General features: G+C 37.2%; 1 protein-coding gene across 1 annotated transcript in view; it reads left to right on the top strand.

The window, feature by feature from the left end:
• Positions 1 to 20,561, top strand: part of DCDC1 (doublecortin domain containing 1) — a 513,960-nt gene that overhangs the window by 274,123 nt on the left and 219,276 nt on the right. Inside the window, exons 13-16 of the mRNA XM_062198052.1 lie at positions 2,319 to 2,444; positions 4,164 to 4,269; positions 13,689 to 13,823; positions 18,690 to 18,808. Of these exons, the coding sequence (XP_062054036.1) occupies positions 2,319 to 2,444; positions 4,164 to 4,269; positions 13,689 to 13,823; positions 18,690 to 18,808 (486 nt within the window). The remainder of the gene's footprint in view (positions 1 to 2,318; positions 2,445 to 4,163; positions 4,270 to 13,688; positions 13,824 to 18,689; positions 18,809 to 20,561) is intronic.

Below are 20,561 nucleotides of genomic sequence, written 5' to 3' on the forward strand. Positions count from 1 at the left end.
AATTCCTGCATAAAATTATCTGCGTTTCTGAAGAAAGAAAAGGCTGCAGCCTACAGACACTCATGAGCTGGGCTGTTGTGCTGAATACCTTGGAAATTTATGCATATTTTGACAGGACACATCGAGATGAACTCCGCGACTGCTTTACAGGAAACTTAAACACACTTTCCTGCCTATTTTTAATTTTCTTTGCTCATTATTTAGCTGTAGGACAGAATAGGGAAAGTAATTTTGCATACAGAGTATAATTGATCATATGTTAATTATAATGTAAAACACATGAATATACTTAAACCTTAGTAAAAATAAGGGGCTGATTGGATTTGTTATATATTTAAATAGTCAATATTTCAAATACTGAGACAAATCTGGTTAGAAATCCATGAAGGTGTTAAAAGAAATTGGTAAAGTAAGTTGTGGTGGCATTTAAAAAATTTTTATTTCATCCACCCCAGTAGAGTAAAATTAAAATATGAATGATTTATTATGCTGTGTAATTTATAGAATTAAACTCAGCCATTAGGAATAGTGATTTTTTCCACAGGCAAATTTCAAAATATAACTTAGTTGCATAATGAATAAGATTGTTTTTACAATGATATAAACAGCAAATAATTTTTAGGTGGAAAAAAACTCTTGGATATTTAGCAAGCCTCTCCAATTATATGGAGGGACTTTAATAAAATGTATATCATTATTATTTCCTCCTAATATTTTTAAAGTGAAAATAATGACTAATTTTTTATTTTTATAATGATGTGTGCTCTAATACAGTATTTTGATAAGAAAAACTACTTGTTCATGACTAATTGGATCACGTTTGCTGAATAACTAGTTAAATGCCAGTAATCTGAAATTTTCTAAAATCATCTGAAGAATGTAGATGGAGAAATTTATAATTACACAGATTTATTTCTGTTTCATTTTTATTTGAACTGGATAATGTATTTTTTTGTTTTGAATCCAAAATAAACTACTTACAACCAGTGCAGCATTTGCTGCTATTGGAACTTTTAATGTTTATGTGTCTAAAAAGTCATTGCCATCTAGGTTAAAATACATTGACAGAATTACAACATGTACCAAGTATTCATTTTCAGGAAATAATTCAAACATGTCTAATTTTGTTGATATGGGGAGGTCAGACTAATTGTTTGCAAAGAAGATTTTTGTGAATATTTGCCTCTATTTTGAGTCTTTTTAATTTTTCTCTGAACTTTTTATTCTGAAAAATTTTAAATGTATAGAAAAGTTTAAAATAGACAGCATTGAACATCTACATATCCTTTACTTAGATTCAGCAATTTAGAGTTTTGCCACATTGGTTTTACTGCTCTTATCTCTCCCTTAAAATTTCTCTCCAAGATGGGCCTCACATAACTGAAGAACAAAATATTCTTCTATATAATCACATTATAATATCTTACACAGCCAACAATATGTCATCTAACACATAACCTATATTAAAAGCTACAGATGCTTTAGAACTTTTTGTAATCTAGTATCTAAGTAAGTTCCCTGTATTGCATGAGGTCATTTTCTGTTGTTCTTTTTAATCTAAAATATTCCCTCTACTTTTTGTTTTGTTTTTCATGACATTGACTTTTTCCTCCCACTGTTCAGATACTTTTCTTGCAGAATGTACCACATCTTGGATTTGTCCAAGTGTTTTCTCACGATTAGATTCACTTTAAATATTTTTGATGACAAGACTATACAGGTGATGTGATTGAGTTCTTTAATTCTAGAGTTAAATAGCAACTCTCTGTTGTCAATTTAGAGAAAATTGGCTCATAGTAACCATTCTATTTATTTTAGATGTTTTCAATTTGACTTTAATTCCCAATTCACAAACAACAGTAGCCTAAAAACATGTAACACGAATATAAAATCAGCATAACACTGGATGAGCGTACATAAAAATATTTGCCTATAACCAAATGGTAAAGACTCATTTGAACTATTATTTCCAAAGATCACTGTGAATGTATTGCATTTCAGTTATTCACGAAAAATGAATATATGTGAATGATGGTTACTTTTACCAATCAATGCTTTGCTTTTATTGTTGTAATTATTTTTTTAAATTGCATGTGTTGCAACTATTGGTCACATTATAAATCAGCAAAATAAACCAAAATGTGCATTTTAAGAATCCGTACAGGATACTAATGATAGTGCTATGTGATAAGATATTCACTTGTTTCTAGACTTTATTAGACACTTATATTGTATGTTTTACTATTTATTTGTGCAAAAAATTCAATGTATGTATAATTTTGAAAACAGTTTTTTAAGTTTTTCCCATTTTTTTTCAGATCTCCACTGAACCCTGTGTTAGGTTTGACCTTTGACCGAGTGACTGCATTTGTCAAAGGTGGCGTCACAGTTGCCTATAAGATCTTTTCAGATCATACTACTGTTCTACTACCTGGCTATGACAAGTAAATGAGCATGTGTTTGGTTGAAGTAATCTGAATCACCTCTTTTCAGGATTTCCCAGATGACAGGGTTGAAACACTAAGAAAATGTTCTTTTAATTATCTTAGATAAGCAATTATTTATTTTATTGACTTGTTGTCTGGTATAATGAAGTAGTGCTTGTGGTTTCTGAAAGACTTGCTAACTTCCCTTAGCTTAAAGAAAACCATGTGGGACACTAAGCAGCACTCAAGTGCTCATCCATCATCTGCCGCAGTCCCATAGAACTTTCTGTGATGATGGAAACACAGTGTGACTGTTGAAGAGTTGAAATGAATAACTGAGGAGCTACACTTTTAATTTTGTTTAAATTAAATTAATTTTGATTTTAGTAGGAACAGGTAGCTAGCCACACCCTGTTGGACAGTGTAGCACGATACTGAAGCTATGTTAGATTAGATGATCTGTCTGTGAGGTCCTAACACTTTATCATTGAAAGCATTATAGCTCTCCTTACTATACAGAGGAGAAGGCCGAAGTAGAGCCCATATCCAGAGAACCATTACAACAGTGTAATGAGGTCCACTCAGTCCAGCTAATGACATCCTATGCTAAATATGTATAGAAAGACAAACCCAAGGTGTTTCCTTTGGGATAAACAACAGGTTTAACCCCTAATGACTGCTTGTATTTTCAAAACAAGTTTGGAATCTGTTGCTTCTTCTTCTCTTTAAGAACTTTCATTATAGCTCTTTTTATAGGCATTTTTCATTTTTAAAAAGATTTATTTTGTATTTAATCATATTTCCACAAGCTGTTAAATCTGCCTATGCCTTTTCCTTTCAATGTTTAGCCAGGAGTTTATATATATATACTTTTAATTCTTGTAGTCCTTCTTAATTTTGCTTCTCAATGTTCAATGGATACTGTTTTATTTAAATTGTTCAAATTAGATATAGGTCCCTAAGTATTACAATATGAAGCTGCCCCTGTTGAATGTAAATAATTTTGTTACATAATTTGCTTACTTTTTGTGCTCCATTTGAATTTTCTTTCTATATTCTAAAGTGGATCATTTGAAATTTAATAATTATCTTTTTATTTATATTTCTCGACACATTGATAAACATTACTGTTACACACCTCAGGGCTGGTTTCTACTGAGTACCATGCCATATGATTTGTCATAATACATCAGTGTTGAGCCAAGTAATTTTGATTTTAGAGTAAAGTTTAGTTCACTTAAGATAAGTGATTTGGCTGAACTAAGAACAAAACTCAACCTCTCTAGTTTGTGATTTTTTCCATGTACTCACTTGACTGTGATAACTCCTAAAATATCAAACTGGCATGCTTAGCACAAATTATAAGTATAAAAATATCCTTTATTATTTGTAGTCTCGTCTATTTACAATATAAGCTTTAAAATGTGGATGATCTCCACTATCAGTGATTCCAAAAGATAAAACACCATTTCTTGAATCTTTTTTTTGTTAATTAATTTGTCACAGAATCTCCTAATATTATAAATTATTGCAAGGTAACATTTTAAAGCCTTTCTTTTCTTGATTGTAGATAGCAAGGCACTTTACAGATTTCTGTTTAAAAAAGATTATGAACTATACACTGTTTTTTCCTCATTAGAAGAGTGTAAGAGGCATAAATTATTATACTAGTAAAGAGTATTATAACTAATTATTTTATTCTAACAAAAATAATTTAATGATCCATTTTTTTGCTAGTTGGGAAGTTTGTGAAGGCTTTCCAATTAATTTCAACTGCGCCAGTCAACAGATACCTGATCACTTTGAAAAGGTGGATTTGGACAACCATTTCCTACAGAACAAGGTAAGATTTTATTTGTTGTACTTTACAAAGTATATTTTATGTACTGGATAAAGTGCATTTATGCATTTTTAAGGTTTTTTCAACTATAAATTATTTTTATAAATGTTGATGCAAATATTATTCTTTCTGATATTTAAGTATGCCAAAACTGAAATAATACATAGCACTCCTACTTGAAAAACATTCTATCTAAATTGTGTCCTTTAAGTCCTGTTGTTTGACAAATTTTCTTTATACCACCATATTAGTAAGATAGTGTTGTTTATAAAGTCATAAAGATGGCTGTTATCTCTGTACTTTAGGATACGTACTATTTGCTATATAGGTCGATGTATTAAAGGAACATGAATTCTTTGGAAAATTCTGTTCGTGACAATCCAGTCCAGAAGGTCTAGTTATTCTTACAGTACAGAAGATTTTTCTTTCTTCTGCAGCTAAACCATAAAAGACGTTTTAAACGTGTCTCCAAAGAAGGAATACGTCTTTTGTTTTTCTTAGCTGGCAAACTCTTTGTAAGGTTGCTGTCATTTCTCCTGCTTATGTTTTAATTTTTAATACATAAAATCAAAACCAAAGGCACCTACTTGATAGAGGTGCTCAGGTAAAGTAGGACTTCATGTCAGCTGATCTGGGTCCATTATTTCCAACATACAATGCAAAAGAATGGAGAATGGGAGAATGGGACTGGCAAGGGGAGAGGGAGGAGGAGGGAGGGTGGGAGGGCAGGTATGGTAGGAAGAATAACTATATTCCTAAAGTTGTACTTATGAAATTTGTTTTTTCTTAAAAAAAAAATTGAAAAAAAAAAAAAAGACATGTGGTCCCAAAGTGCTCTTTTCAAATTTCTCCATGCTGCATCTTCAATCTTTCTATTATATCAAACTTTAAACTGAAAATACTTGTTTTTAAGAATTGTATGAGGCTGGCGCCGTGGCTCAGTAGGTTAATCCTCTGCCTGCTGCGGCGCCAGCACACCGGGTTCTAGTCCCGGTCAGGGTGCCGGATTCTGTCCTGGTTGCCCCTCTTCCAGTCCAGCTCTCTGCTGTGGCCCGGGAAGGCAGTGGAGGATGGCCTAAGTTCTTGGGCCCTGCACCCGCATGGGAGACCAGGAGAAGCACCTGGCTCCTGGCTTCGGATCAGCGTGGTGCGCTGGCCGCAGCAGCCACTATGGGGTGAACCAACGGAAAAGGAAGATCTTTCTTTCTCTCTCTCTCACTGTCCACTCTGCCTGTCCAAAAAAAAAAAAAAAAAAAAAAAAAAAAGGAAGAAAAGAAGAATCATATGAATTGGGGCTGGCGCCGTGGCTTACTTGGTTGATCTTCCACCTGCGGCGCTTGCATCCCATATGGGTGCTGGGTTCTAGTCCCGGTTGCTCTTCTTCCAGTCCAGGTCTCTGCTGTGGCCTGGGAAGGCAGTGGAGGATGGCCCAAGTGCTTGGGCACCTATGCCTACATGGGAGACCAGGAAGAAGCACCTGGCTCCTGGCTTTGGATTGGTGTAGTTCCGGCCATGGCGGCCATTTGGGGGGTGAACCAACAGAAGGAAGACCTTTATCTCTCTCTCTCTCTCTCTCACTGTCCAACTCTGTCAAAAAAAACAAAAGAATCATATGAATCTAAATACTATAATTATAAAAACAGAATCAAGTATTTCTTACCATGTTTTTGAGTAAATGTATAAAATAAAAGTAGAATGGTATAGTAATTAATAAATTTTATATTTCATACTCATCTGACATTAAGATTTATTTGCTCTAGGCCTGATCCTCTTGGCATTCCTTATTTTTACTGTAACATTATTTTACTGCTCAAACAACTCATATGCCTGATGTTACCTACTAAAGTTAACAAATTCATAGCTTAGTGGTATTGGTCTTCACAATTCTCTTCCAAGTCTATGCCTACTCTCACTTATCTTTCCCTTATTCTCCTCTTCTCAATTTTCTCTACCCTACACTATAGTCAGAGCTAACAAACTATGTACCATAACTTATTTTTCTTTTTCGTTAACTTGACATGTGGCTTGTGATGTTCTTTGCCTGAGATATACCCTCAGAAATTATTATTCCTTGCCTCTTAAGTCTTTACCTCTGCCTTTTCCTTAAAGCCTTCTCAGGTCCTATTTTGTGTTCTCAGATCTCTTTTTCGTCCTTTGCAAACTATTCTTGGAGTTTATGTTATGGTAAAGGCACTTGCTTCCGTGTCTTTCTCCTCAGGTAAACTGAGAATACTTAGGGCACGGACATTATGTCTTACTCATCTTTGTATTCCTAGGTGCTAGCACAACGTCATGAATGTAGGGCGAGTGCACAATACATTTTTGATGAATAAATTTTTTTTTAATTTAGCCATAACCTGTATTTCAAGGCTGACTGTTCTCTAATATGTTCTTTGTGTTATAGCCAAGCCAGACTGTTCATTTGTTTTTCACTGAAAGCCCTCCCTGCTTTCTGTTATTATGCCCATGTCTATCACTCTGCCTAGAATTCAACATTTCTCTCTCTCTCTCTCTCTCTCTCTCTCTCTCTCTCTTTTTCTCTCTCCCCCATCCCCTGGTCTTCTCTGTCACCCTTGTGCCATATCCTAGCATAGAGCCTGGCATATAGTTGGTATTCAATAAATGCTATTGAAATTCTGCCCATCACACTAGTCCTATCTGACTTTTAACTGATATATGAAGTCTATCTTTACCTTACTCCATCCCCAAATCAGATATCATACTTCTGACCTTGAAAATCCCCCATAGCAACCCTTCTGCATCATTTACAATGACATTGAGCTAGATACTGTTCCTCATACAAAATTTTTTGCATAGTTTGAAGCCAACCAGACTACAAGTTTGAGCACATTCGAAGTTACACTGGGGTATATAAAGGAGAATGGTAGATTCCACTGTGGGAATATTGGAACCAGATGTGATGGGTCTTCATTCAATATTAGGGATTCTAGTTTTTGCTTTGTAGAAAACAGGGAACCAGTGGAAATACTGGAGTAGAGGCAAGATCTGATGTGATCTTTGTGTTAGGGAAATAACTCAGGAAGGTTTCATCTTACCCTCTCTGCTAGGCTGAAAATTCCTCAAGGGCAAAGGATCTCCTGTTCATCCTTATCTTTGCTGCCCTATCTATATGCCCAGAGTTAGCTACAGTGAATTGAATTCACTAGTTTAGTAACTCATTAAACAAACCAGCTCAAACCTGAGAAAGATGTTCATGAAAGAGAGATCAGAGGCAAGGAACCCCAACGTGGGATTTTTCTCTTTGCTTTTGTGTCAGACTGGGACTTTATATGGTTACTTCATTTTCTACTGCTGAGTGAGTCCACAGATATTTTGTCATTTGAATTGGTTCTAACTATTTAGTGAAAGTGAGAAAACATTCATGTTAAATAAATATTTGTACATTATTGTATTTTTGGAAGAAATTGAATAACTTTATAGTTTGTTCAAAATAGCACTCTGAGAAAGAAAAAACTTGATAAATTGTCTAGTAAAGAGAAGTTTTTAAGAAATGTGGCTCTCCCTTTAGCTGTGAAACCTTTAAAATCCTTTCAGAAAAATCTCTCACATTATTTACAGAGATATGGTCAGTGCTCTGGGAATAGTAATTTAATAACCTGTAAAGGAGCACTTTTAAAGGTAGATTCTGGCGGAGGTGACAGATATCTATAGGGTATTTTGTTGTAGAATCTTGCTGCTCATTGAGGTAAAGAAGACACTAAGAGGATTACAACAGGGGTTGAAGGAAGGGAGGCAAAAGCCGATATTCTTGATGCATACGTTTTAAAATTGGCTGGAGATAGAGATATCAGTGCTCAACCCCTGACTGTTCTTTTAAATCTCTTATTGACAAGTAAAACCTTTCCTACAGAGAAAAATTTGGAACATATAATCCCCATTTGTAATGGAGAAGACAGATATAACCCTGGCAATTACAACCTGTTGCTCTTTTATCCATTTCAAAACCAGATCTGGATCCTAGTACAGATTGACAATTTGGCCAATACATCTTTCAATAGCTCTCCATTGTTTCTTAAATTGGCAACATTTTTAGATGGGCTCCATTTATGGGCAATAAAATTAAATGTTTCCATTAAATGGATGCAATTTAAACTTCTTGGTAGTTAATATAAAAGAAAAAAAAATATTTGAGGACAGTCGGCTGAGGAAAGCCTGGTTATGGGAAAATACATCAGGAAAATGACCTTGAGTCTTTGACAAGTCATCTAGTCTGTTAAATGGAAAGGAAATTAATTTTGATCCTAGACTTTTCACAGACATTAGAAATGACTTTCCTCATGGGAATAGCAAGAGAAACACCAAGTTACGATTTTAGAATTACAGCATACTTGTTACAAATTAGTTTGTACACGCAGCTGTTATGGATGCTATCAGAATGTAACTGTAACTGTTGAATTGGTGTATTATCCTGACATTATTCTTTCTGTCACAAAGGAGGCTGGGAAAAGGCAAACAATTCTTTACTTTCTTATTTCTTTGGAAAGCAATTCATTGAGAAAAATAATGTTCTTTATACATTATTTATATGCAGAGGAAAAGACAAAAATTTAGTTTGAATTTTGAACCAATTGCCATTAACATAGGATGTAGGACTTTAAATAAAATCCCAAGTCCCTCCCTTGTTTTCAGACCAATAATTGAAAACTATTTGAAGGTGCACACCTAGACCGTACTTCTTTTGTCTTGTTTGGTTGCATAGTTATGTCTTAGTTTATATTTTCTCACTTGATACTTTGCCATTTCTTGGTCTTAGATGTGGTTGAACTGTTCAGCTATTGAATTAGAGAAAGGAAACAATTGAGAAGGGAGCAGCTAGCTAAGACACAAGGAAAGAGTTTTTTAAAACATTTCTTATAGTTGTGACTTTAATTTGTATATAGAGTTCTTTCGCTTGGTCTTAAGTACATTATCAAAAATGATAATACTATATAATTTTTACATAATGAATTAACAATTTGCACAGAATGACAGTTTTGATCTATGAGCTTCTCCTATCAAGAAAAAAATTCATTGTCTTGTCATCTGTTCCGTGGTAGATATGTAAGAAAAGACCATAACAGTTCTCTTATTACTTTGAATTTACATAATAATATTGAAGACCACACCACTATTAATAGTCAATTGGACAAAAACAGTAAACAAGAAGTTTTAACTGCTCCAGCATGTATATATGACTTCTATACCAGCAGTTTATTCAGACAAGCAAAACTGTAATGCTACTTAAAGGCAACTGTGTACATAGGTATTTAAAAGAATAACAGAGAATTTTTAAAAAATTCACAACAGAACTTGAAATTTTTCAAATGACATATATGAAAGTATTGTTTAGATAATATTCTCAACATAAATGGTTTTATGGAGAGGCGCACGCATGCATACAGATGCACACACATACATTTATGAGGGTACTTCAGATGTTCATGGAAAATTGGATTAGAAAAGCTTTCTCTGGAACAATTTTTTTAAAACTTTGCATACCAGAGGTCTTCAAAAAGTTCATGAAACATACAGATTATTAAAAAACTAGGCATTAGTTACAACCCTTTTGCACCAAAATATACTTATCTTTTATTTTTATTTTCCACAAATAGTTTTGAAGTATCTTGTGTATGGCATATTATGTTGCAAGCTATCAGAGCACTATTTTTTCTGAATTCAGTTTTTTACACTTTTTATCTCCCTACCCTGATAAACATTTGAGCTAAAGCTGAACTATCAGATTAAATTAAAAGAGAGCCTTTGCCAAAACTAAGATTTTAAAGGAACTATTTGCCTCCAGCACCAGGGTCCAGGCCTCGATTTTGCTTGGAGGTTTTAGCAGCATCCCAGCCTTGGGATGGTTTTGCTTCCCTTTTCTGTAACTAGTTTTTGAAAAATTGTTATTTTCATCAGGCTGTATTCCACAATGGCCTTTTGCCATGTGCCTCCTGAGAAATTCATGTCTTTTTGTATAAATTACAGAGTGTTGACAATGTATTTCCTGAAGTAAGTGCTTTAAATGCATACCAAGAAAAAATGAAATCACCAGTCTTAGCATATTAGAAAAAAATAAAATCATGAGTCTTAAGCATATTAGAACCTCAGACTTGGCAAGATTTTTTTTTTTTTTTTTTTTTTTAATAACACGAAAGGAAGCTGAGTTAGTGGGTCTGGATGTGTCTGCTCTGTGTAGAATCACTTGGGAACTGTCCAGCAAAATATCTCTTGAAGAACAGCATGGTGTTAGTACTGGGTGCCAGCCCAAGGCAGAGACAAAGGACCCCTTTGCTCTTCACCAATAAGCCAACTGTTAAAAGATTAAACCATGTTGTGGAGATAACAAGAATTTAGGCGCTGGCAGCAGGTGCTGTACAAAGAAGCAGTTGGCAGTACGGTTCTTCTGTCTGACTAATTCCAGTCAAAACAATCTTCTGCCCAGTTGCAGAGGGGAGTTCTGCGTGTGATGGCAACTTGGAGTTAGGAGGTTGAGTAAGAGAGCTACTTGAAATGCTGAGTCCTGCGGCGGATGGATTAGTAGAATATAGTTTATTATTGTTCAAAAGCTGTGGGGGATGCCCCTCCAGAATGCAGCCACAACTGGCTAACTGGGGAGTATACAAAGAGCTAAGTCAAATCTGCTTATGTGGAGAGGTTGCTGTATTTTTAAGCCTTTTGTTTTCACATATGAGTGATATAACAAATTTTTTTCTTCTAGAAAAATTACTATATTCCATTGTAGAATAATGATCAAATATAGTTGTTGTACCCCTATGTTATTGCCTTTTAAATCACTAGTTAATTTGTGGATTTTTAAAAAATAATTTTTACTTAATAAATATCAAGTACTAACAGATATAGAATGAACTTTTAATGTTAGAAAATACCTTAAATTGTTATTGAAGCAACATCATTTATTGGGCTTAACGCATAAACTGGCATATTTCTGCTTTTTAATTGTTTTAACGATTTTATTTATTTATTTATTTGAGAGGTAGAGTTACAGACAGTGAGAAGGAGAGAGAGAAAGGTCTTCCATCTTTTGGTTCACTCCCCAGTTGGCCGCAACAGACAGAGCTGAACCAATCTGAAGCCAGGAGCCAGGAGCTTCCTCTGGGTCTCCTGGATGGGTGCAGGGACTCAAGCACTTGGGCCATCTTCTACTGCTTTCTGAGGCCACAGCAGAGAGCTGGATCAGAAGTGGAGCAACCAGGACTAGATCCCGTGCCCGTATGGGATGCCAGTGCCACAGGCAGAGGATTAACCTACTGTGCTGCAGCGCCAGCCCCCAACTGGTGTATTTCTATAATTCTATACAAATAACTGTTGATACTTAAAAACTTATAGGAATTACTCAGGGAAAGTAATAATATAATTTAGGAGATATAAAGTTTGTTTAGAGGGCTGGTGTTGTGGTATAGTGTGTAAAGCTGCTGCTTGGGATGCAGGCATCCCATGTGGGTACCAATTCATGTCTTGGCTGCTCCACTTCCAATCTAGCTCCTTGCTAATGGTCTGGGGAAAGCAGTGGAAGATAGCCCAAGTGTTTGGGCATCTTCCACCCACATGGGAAACGCGAATGAAACTCTTGTCTCCTAGGTTTGGCCTGGCTTGGCCCTGGCTATTATGGTCACTTGGGAAATGAATTGAGGTTCTTTCTGTCTCTGTCTTTCCTTCTCTCTCTGTAACTCTGACTTTCAAATTAATAACTAAATCTCAAATAAAACTTCAGTAGAAATTTATTTTGAAAACTAGAAAATAAAGTTTGTTTAGTGTGATACAGTTCAATTCCTATAAGTGATATGAGCACCTGATAATTTGGCAATTAAGTCTCAGAGAGAAATGCTAAAAGATGCACAATATTTGGCATATATAATCTGACAATAAACATGGGATAGATAGATGAAACATTTCCCCATCAGTCCCCTCCTGTCCAGCCCCACAGTCTCTACAGTCTCAGCTCATATTTCTTTATTCTTAGAAGATTGTACGGACTCCAGCTGTTTTCTCTGCCTTTGATGTCTTCATTCTGTAATCCTTAATGTCTACTATTGTCAGATTGAACCTTACTAAAATCTGTTGTAATCTAGTCCTTCCTCCTTGAAAACTTTTCTGGCTCCTACTGTCTACCTAACTCCCTAGCTTTAGGCTTGACACTGCCTGCAGTTTGATCAAATTTAGCTTTTGAGGCCAGTGCCGCGGCTCAATAGGCTAATCTTCCACCTTGCGGCGCCGGCACACCGGGTTCTAGTCCTGGTCGGGGCACTGGATTCTGTCCCGGTTGCCCCTCTTTCAGGCCAGCTCTCTGCTGTGGCCCGGGAGGGCAGTGGAGGATGGCCCAAGTGCTTGGGCCCTGCACCACATGGGAGATCAGGATAAGTACCTGGCTCCTGCCTTCAGATAGGCACGGTGCGCCGGCCACAGCGCGCTGGTCACAGCGGCCATTGAAGGGTGAAACAATGGCAAAGGAAGACCTTTCTCTCTGTCTCTTTCTCTCTCACTGTCCACTCTGCCTGCCAAAAAAAAATTAGCTTTTGAGTCTACCAATAAATCCTAAGACACTTTGATTAAAAGTTCCTGCCTTTGCTTGAAATACCTTTTAATTTTTTTTTTTTTATTTTTTTGACAGGCAGAGTGGACAGTGAGAGAGAGACAGAGAGAAAGGTCTTCCTTTTGCCGTTGGTTCACCCTCCAATGGCCGCCGCGGCAGGTGCGCTGCGGCCAGCGCACCATGCTGATCCGATGGCAGGAGCCAGGCGCTTCTCCTGGTCTCCCATGGGGTGCAGGGCCCAAGCACTTGGGCCATCCTCCACTGTACTCCCTGGCCACAGCAGAGAGATGGCCTGGAAGAGGGGCAACCGGGACAGGATCAGTGCCCCGACCGGGACTAGAACCCAGTGTGCCGGCGCCGCAAGGCGGAGGATTAGCCTAGTGAGCTGCAGTGCCGGCCAGAAATACCTTTTAATTTTTTATTATTTCTGTCAAACTGTCTCCATTCTTCAAGACTTAGTTAACATTTACCTCTATGAGGATGCTCTACATTTTCACTGCTATAGCAGAAGTGAACTTACCTTTCTTTTTGCATGCCTATAACACCATTTGTAATAATTCATATGGAGCTTAACCTAAAATAGTGTGCAAGTGAGTGTGCGTGTGTGTTGAGGGTGTATTATTGCCTCTACTCTGTATTTTCTTTAGGATAGGAAAGCTATTTTATAATATCCTATACCACACAGTCTAAGGTCTTTGATAGCAGAGATGGTACTCAACAAATATTGACTGAATTGATTTAGAGATTGAACATTATTTTTTGAAAAGAGACCTCAACTGAAACACATAATGTTCACGGGTAGCTTGTTTGGGGTAAGTGTGTTGAGGAAGATTAACTACTAAGCTGTGAGTTAAAAATGCATTCTCTCATATAGGTGGATCCCAGTATCATCCTTCATGCCTCCATTTCCATTGGAAAGCGGAGTTCCTCCAGCAGTCAAGTGAGCAGCGGGAGTCCAATAGCACTGTCAACCCTGTGGCCTGCAGCCAGTGTGTGGCTGATCACGAAGGTACCTAAGAATGTCTGCTCTTATTGAGTGACTTCCCATTGCTGGCTGGCTCCCTGTGCTGCTCCAGCACCTGGTGCCCTTGTGCACGTAAGAATAAATGAAAAGTGTGGTCCACTGTTAGTTGTCACAAATGCTTTCACTGCTTTGGTATTGCCTAATCCCAGAAGCCTTCTGTAGATCCCCAAGTGAGCATTTAGCGAACTACAGAAATGATCCCTGCAAGTATAATTTTCCAGATGAGCATTTAGTTCACTTCTAGACATGTTGGTTAATTCTTACCTCCAAGTATATTTAAATTAAGCATAGAATTTATTTATAATCCAGACTCATCATTTTCATGAGGTTTACGTCATTTGCTTTTACTCCTTAGTCTTGATTGAGCCTCACCAGCTCAGCTTCATTGAGCCTGGTAAGATAGCACCAAGTCGTGACTCACCATATGGATTTAGCAAAGACAAAGATTTAAAAGAAACCACTGAGTATAAAATATGAACAAGCCTAACTCATTTTATACCTGTGCATTGGCAATATTTAATTTTTAGAATTTATTATCATACTATTGAGTCTGACTTAAATAAGAACCACACTTTTTAAATATGTATTTGTCTGCATTTATGGTATGGCTAATAAATACCCTTCTTATCCTTCCTTTTGCCACCTCATGGTAGATGATATTGCTGCTTCATAGCACCTCCGTGGATGTGGAGTCACCTAGTCAAGTTTGCTCCTATCTGCTTTGGAGAGAAGGAGAGATTAAAACTGTTTTCTTAGATGACATTTTGGATTGCCTTAACTATTGTTCTTTGATTCTCTGAGCATTAAAAGTAAACATATAGAATAATAATCATTGTAATATGAAGACACTACTAAGAGATAATATTTATTTCATGTGACAAAGTAGAATGAGGTTAGATAATCCTGAAATGTGCTTCCAATCCAGAGACCCTATTTGTCCTAGCTGTTTTTACATTGTACTTGTTGCTGATTTAATAACAATACCATCTAGTTTTTGAACATCTGCTATATGCCAGGCGCCTTTTACACATTTGTTATTTCATGTATTCTTTTTTTTTTTTTTTTTTTTTTGCTTACAATTATGTGTATTTTTTTTTAATTTTTTTTAACTTTTATTTAATGAATATAAATTTCCAGTATACAGCTTATGGATTACAATGGCTTCCCCTTCCCATAATTTCCCTCCCACCCGCAACCCTCCCCTCTCCCGCCCCCTCTCCCCTTCCATTCACATCAAGATTCATTTTCAATTCTATTTATATACAGAAGATCAATTTAGTATAAATACTTCAACAGTTTGCACCCACATAGAAACACAAAGTGAAACATACTGTTTGAGTACTAGTTATAGCATTAAATCAAAATGTACAGTACATTAAGGACAGAGATCCCACATCAGGAGCAAGCGCACAGTGGCTCCTGTTGTTGACCCAACAAATTGACACTCTAGTTTATGGCGCCAGTAACCACCCTAGGCTGTCGTCATGAGTTGCCAAGGCTATGGAAGCCTTCCAAGTTCCCCGACTCTGATCATATTTAGACAAGGTCATAAAAGACAGGTTGAGGATAGTAACCAATGATCCTAAGAGTGGCCTTAACCAGGTCTGAACAATTATACAGCATTAAGTGGGGAAGAGGACCATCAGTACACACAGGTTGGGAGTAGAGCCATTGGTGGTAGAGTAGAGGTTATGATTACAAAGGAATGAGGCCCAAGTGCACTAGACAGGGTCTAGAACAAAGGACAGAGTCATTATTAGAGGAGCTAAGAAAGGTGCTGTTTAAGCTACAAGTAATTTTTCTGGTTGAGAGGCAAATAGAACTGATAGAAGGGGCTTGATAATAATCTGGTGGGCTTTAGGCCTTGTAAGTTAAGAGGCCCAGACCTATCTATCTCTTCACATGGGGTATATCCTAAGGGAGGTGTGAACCTCCTAGGGGAAGGCACTCTGTTGACTTTCATTACTTGGCTGGCCTGGGAGGAGAGCTGGCCAGGTAAAGGCAGGGGGCATCTCTAACAAGAAATTTACAGTTCTGCCTGCAATGTTGCTGACCCTACTTGGCTGTCCCCTCAACTGCAGTGGTCACTTTGGAAGTTGGGCTGAGTGAAGGGCTTTTCAGCTTAGAGCCAATAAGATCTGTGGCTCTGACCTGGGCATCCTTCGACTCCAGGGCAGGTCCATTTCCAGTGATCCAACTCTTGGCAGAGCTGCCAGGGCTCTTCACAAGCTGACTTCTGCTGAAGCCCAGGCTTACCACATTGAAATGAAAAGAGAGCAGGCGTAGCCATCTTAATATCGGACAACATAAACTTCACCACAAAAACTGTTAGGAGAGACAAAGAGGGGCACTATTTAATGATTAAGGGATCCATTCAACAGGAAGATATAACGATTATCAACGTATATGCACCTAATTACAGGGCACCAGCTTATTTAAAAGACTTGTTAAGGGACTTAAAGGGAGACTTAGACCCCAATACAATAGTACTGGGGGACTTCAATACTCCACTCTCAGAGATAGACAGATCATCAGGACAGAAGATCAACAAGGAGACAGTAGATTTAAATGACACTATAGCCCAAATGGATCTAACAGATATCTACAGAACATTTCATCCTACATCTAAGGACTTTACATTCTTCTCAGCAGTACATGGAACCCTCTCTAGGATTGACCACATATTTCATGTATTCTTAACAGAACTGAGCGTGTTTTCATTATATGAGTTAGTAAGTAGCAGGGGAAGGATTCTTGGTCTGTTTGCCTTCAAAACGTAAAAGCCTTTTCACTGTAGTGTAAAACACGGCTCTGTATTTGGCCAATCTACTCGGCTGATGGAAGAACTTCTCTTAGCACTGTGTGGCAAAAGTCAAGTCACACACAATACCTGCTTTAGACTTCATCTGGTAAGAGTTGGACCATTTGATAAGGAATGTCCATTCCTAGCTTAATAAACCCATACTTGTCTAAACGTTTTTCAAAAGTAATAGAAATTTTTAAAAAATTTTTATTTAATGAATATAAATTTCCAGTGTACAGCTTATGGATTACAAGGGCTCCCCCCACCCATAACTTCCCTCCCACCCGCAACCCTCCCTTTCCCCACTCCCTCTCCCTTTTCATTCACATCAAGATTCAGTCTCAATTCTCTTTATATACAGAAGATCAGCCTAGTATATATTAAGTAAAGATTTCAACAGTTTGCCCCCACATAGTAGCACAAAGTGAAAAAAATACTGTTGGAGTACTAGTTATAGCATTAAATAACAGTGTACAGCACATTAAAGACAAGAGATCCTACATGATATTTTAAAAAAATTGATTAATTTTCTATGCAATTTCCAATTTAACACTAGGGTTTTTTTTTTTCATTTTCAATTATCTTTATATACAGAAGATCGATTCAGTGTATACTAAGTAAAGATTTCATCAGTTTGTACCCACACAGAAACACAAAGTGTAAAAATACTGTTTTAGTACTAGTTATAGCATCACTTCACATTGGACAACCCATTAAGGACAGAGCCCACATGAGACATAAGTACACAGTGACTCCTGTTGTTGACTTAACAATTTGACACTCCTGTTCATGGCGTCAGTAATCTCCCCAGGCTCTAGTCATGAGTTGCCAAGGCTATGGAAGCCTTTAGGGTTCGCCGACTTTGATCTTATTCTGATAGGGTCATAGTCAAAGTGGAAGTTCTCTCCTCCCTTCAGAGAAAAGCACCTCCTTCCTTGATGGCCCTGTTCTTTCCACTGGGATCTCACTCGCAGAATAATAGAATTTTTTACCAGGAGTAAAGTGTTGGAGTTAGATCAGAGTTGGGACCCTTTATGTGAGATTAGGAAAGTTACTTATCTACACTGCACCACTATAAAATGTAGTTAGTCATACCTGCCTTACACAGTTGCTGTGATGATAAAATGAGAATGCAAGTGTGAAGTTCAAACATTGTATCTGGTATACAGTGCTTAATAAATGGTTGCTAATTTTGCTTGCCCTAAGCAGTTCTTATAATTGTATTGACAAGTATGTTCATATACTCATTAGAATGACAGTACTTATTATAAAGACATTTTTAGAAATGTTTCCATATGTCCATACAATAAAAACCTGAGAAATAAAAGTTATATGTTAAGAAGGAAATAATTTTGAGAATCCCTTTAGATTGAACTCCTTCTTTTAGATCTAAAGTCTTTTACAGAGAATTTTACATGGCTTAAGTCCCCAAGAGGTACAGATGGATTTCTCAGTGGTTGTTACTTACTTAACAGGTTATGGTGATCATGAAGTTATAAAATGGTTAAATGTTATTAAAATAATATTCCCCACTAATTTCCTTGGCAGAGAATCCTAACATTTAAAATAAATGCAGTTCACAAACCACCTTAAAATGCTTAACCCATGATATTTAGACCCAGAGTGAAACTTTAAATTGATACAAAGGTTAAGGATTTGTTTCAATCTTTTCAGTTCACTGAACTTTTTTTTTCCTGTGCATACATATTTCAAGTAAGCTCTGTAGTTATAACTCTGGCAAGTGACACGTGATGGACCCCAAATCACTGCACTGTGAAATATGCACAAAAAAAAAAAGACAAATGAAGATATCAAGGTCTGTTTTATTTTGCACTGAACTGTAAAATGCCACCCTTGTCGGACAGAGGATCACTGCATCTGAGCAGGGCTCACTGACTGCTAAGTTGTGGGTAGTGTTTCACTTTCAGCAACTGTTAATATCCAGGGTTATCCAGGCATAATGACCTCACTATTTGTGACACATTGTTGAATTTTCTGGTTCTTTTAACTTATTTAGACCTTTCTCCCCCCTCTCTATTCATTGGAAGGCTGGAATGATCCTGAGCAGAGCGATAACTCAGGGCTGCCTTGCTATTGGTCATCCAGTCAGAATCAGTGCTGCGGAGGGAACATCACTAGAAGGATATAAATTAGTCCTACAGAAAAGGTAATACGTATGGGTTATTTAGCTCAATAATACATGATAATTTTAAGAATTCTGAACTGTCCAATTGCGATGGTTTCTGGCTTCAATATTTATTTTTTAATAAGCCCTTCTCTTTTTATTTTTATTTATTTTTAGAGATGTATTTGCTAGGAAGGCCAGGTAACAGAGAGAGAGAGAAAGATCTTCTTTCTGCTTGTTTACTCTCAAATGCTTGCAACTGCCAGGGCTATGCCAGGCCGAAATCAGAAGCCAGGAACTGCAGGTCTCCCCAATGGCTGGCAGGGGCCTAAGTACTTTGGACATCATTTGATGCTTCCCCAGGCCAGTAGCAGGAAGCTAGATTGGAAACAGAGCATCTGGGACTCAGAACTGGCATCATAAGTGGTGACTTAACTTGATGTGCCAAAACACTGGACCCTAGAATATTTATTAAGTGTTTAAGTTTGTGTTCATTATATCAATATTAACATAAATCTAAAATAAGCTTGAAAATTCATGACATTTAGTTTTTAAGTGTTTTAAAAATATTTTAGGATCTGGCACTGTGGCATAGTTGGCTAAGCCACCACCTATAGTGCTGGCATCCCACATGGGCACCAGATAGAGTCCTGGCTACTCCACTTCCAATCCAGCTCTCTGCTATGGCCTGAGAAAGCAGTAGAAGATGGCCCAAGTCCTTGGGCCCTGCATCTGCATGGGAGACCCAGAAGCTCCTGGCTCCCAACTTCAGATTGACACAGCTCACATTTGGGGAGTGGATGGAAGATCTCTTTCTCTTTGTCTCTACCTCTTTCTGTAATTCTGCCTATCAAATAAATATTTTTAAAACTTTTTTTATTTTCATTTTTTTTGACAGGCAGAGTTAGACAGTGAGATAGAGACAGAGAAAAAGGTCTTCCTTCCGTTGCTTCACTCCCCAAATGGCCACCACAGCCGGCACGCTGTGCCAATCTGAAGCCAAGAGCCAGGTGCTTCCTCCTGGTCTCCCATGTGGGTGCAGGGACCCAGGCACTTGGGCCATCCTCCACTGCACTCCCGGGCCACAGCAGAGAGCTGGACTGGAGGAGGAGCAACAGGGACAGAAACAGTGCCCCAACTAGAACCTGGGGTGCCATACCACAGGCGGAGGATTAGCCTAGTGAGCCACGGTGCCTGCCCAAATAAATAAATCTTTAAAAAAATTTTAAAAAGTGAAATGTTGACCTTCAGTATGTACCTGTGTTGTAAACAAGCTGCTGCTTTACACTATGATTATCAGAACTCATTTCTCCATATCTATTTGTTTGTAATTAGAAAACTTAAATTTCTGTGTGTATTCTTAACCCTTTATCTTATGAATATGAAATATTAAACTGTGAAAGAAAAATTATGAGAACAGAAAATTGCTGTCTTGTAAGGGGCTGGAGGTGTTCTCTATTTTTTTCTGACTTGGGAAGCTGCAATCAAACATTTAAAAAATGGATTAAAAAAATGAACAATGAGAAAGAACATTGATTTATTTCTAATTGTGTAGAAATGTTATTTTCTGTATGCTTTCTTTTTCTTGATGGCTCAAGTACTTGGGTCCCTGTCACTCATGTTAAAGACCTGGATTGAATTCCTGGCTCCTAGCTTTGGCCTAGTCCAGCCCTGGCTATTGCAGGCATTGGGGAAATGAACTATCATATGGAAGAGTGGTTGCCTCCCCCTTCAAATAAAATGAAAATAAAGAATTAATTGATTAAATATATATAAATATATATAATTAAAATTT

Source organism: Lepus europaeus, chromosome 7, assembly GCF_033115175.1.
Source record: "Lepus europaeus isolate LE1 chromosome 7, mLepTim1.pri, whole genome shotgun sequence".
Lineage (NCBI taxonomy): Eukaryota > Metazoa > Chordata > Mammalia > Lagomorpha > Leporidae > Lepus > Lepus europaeus.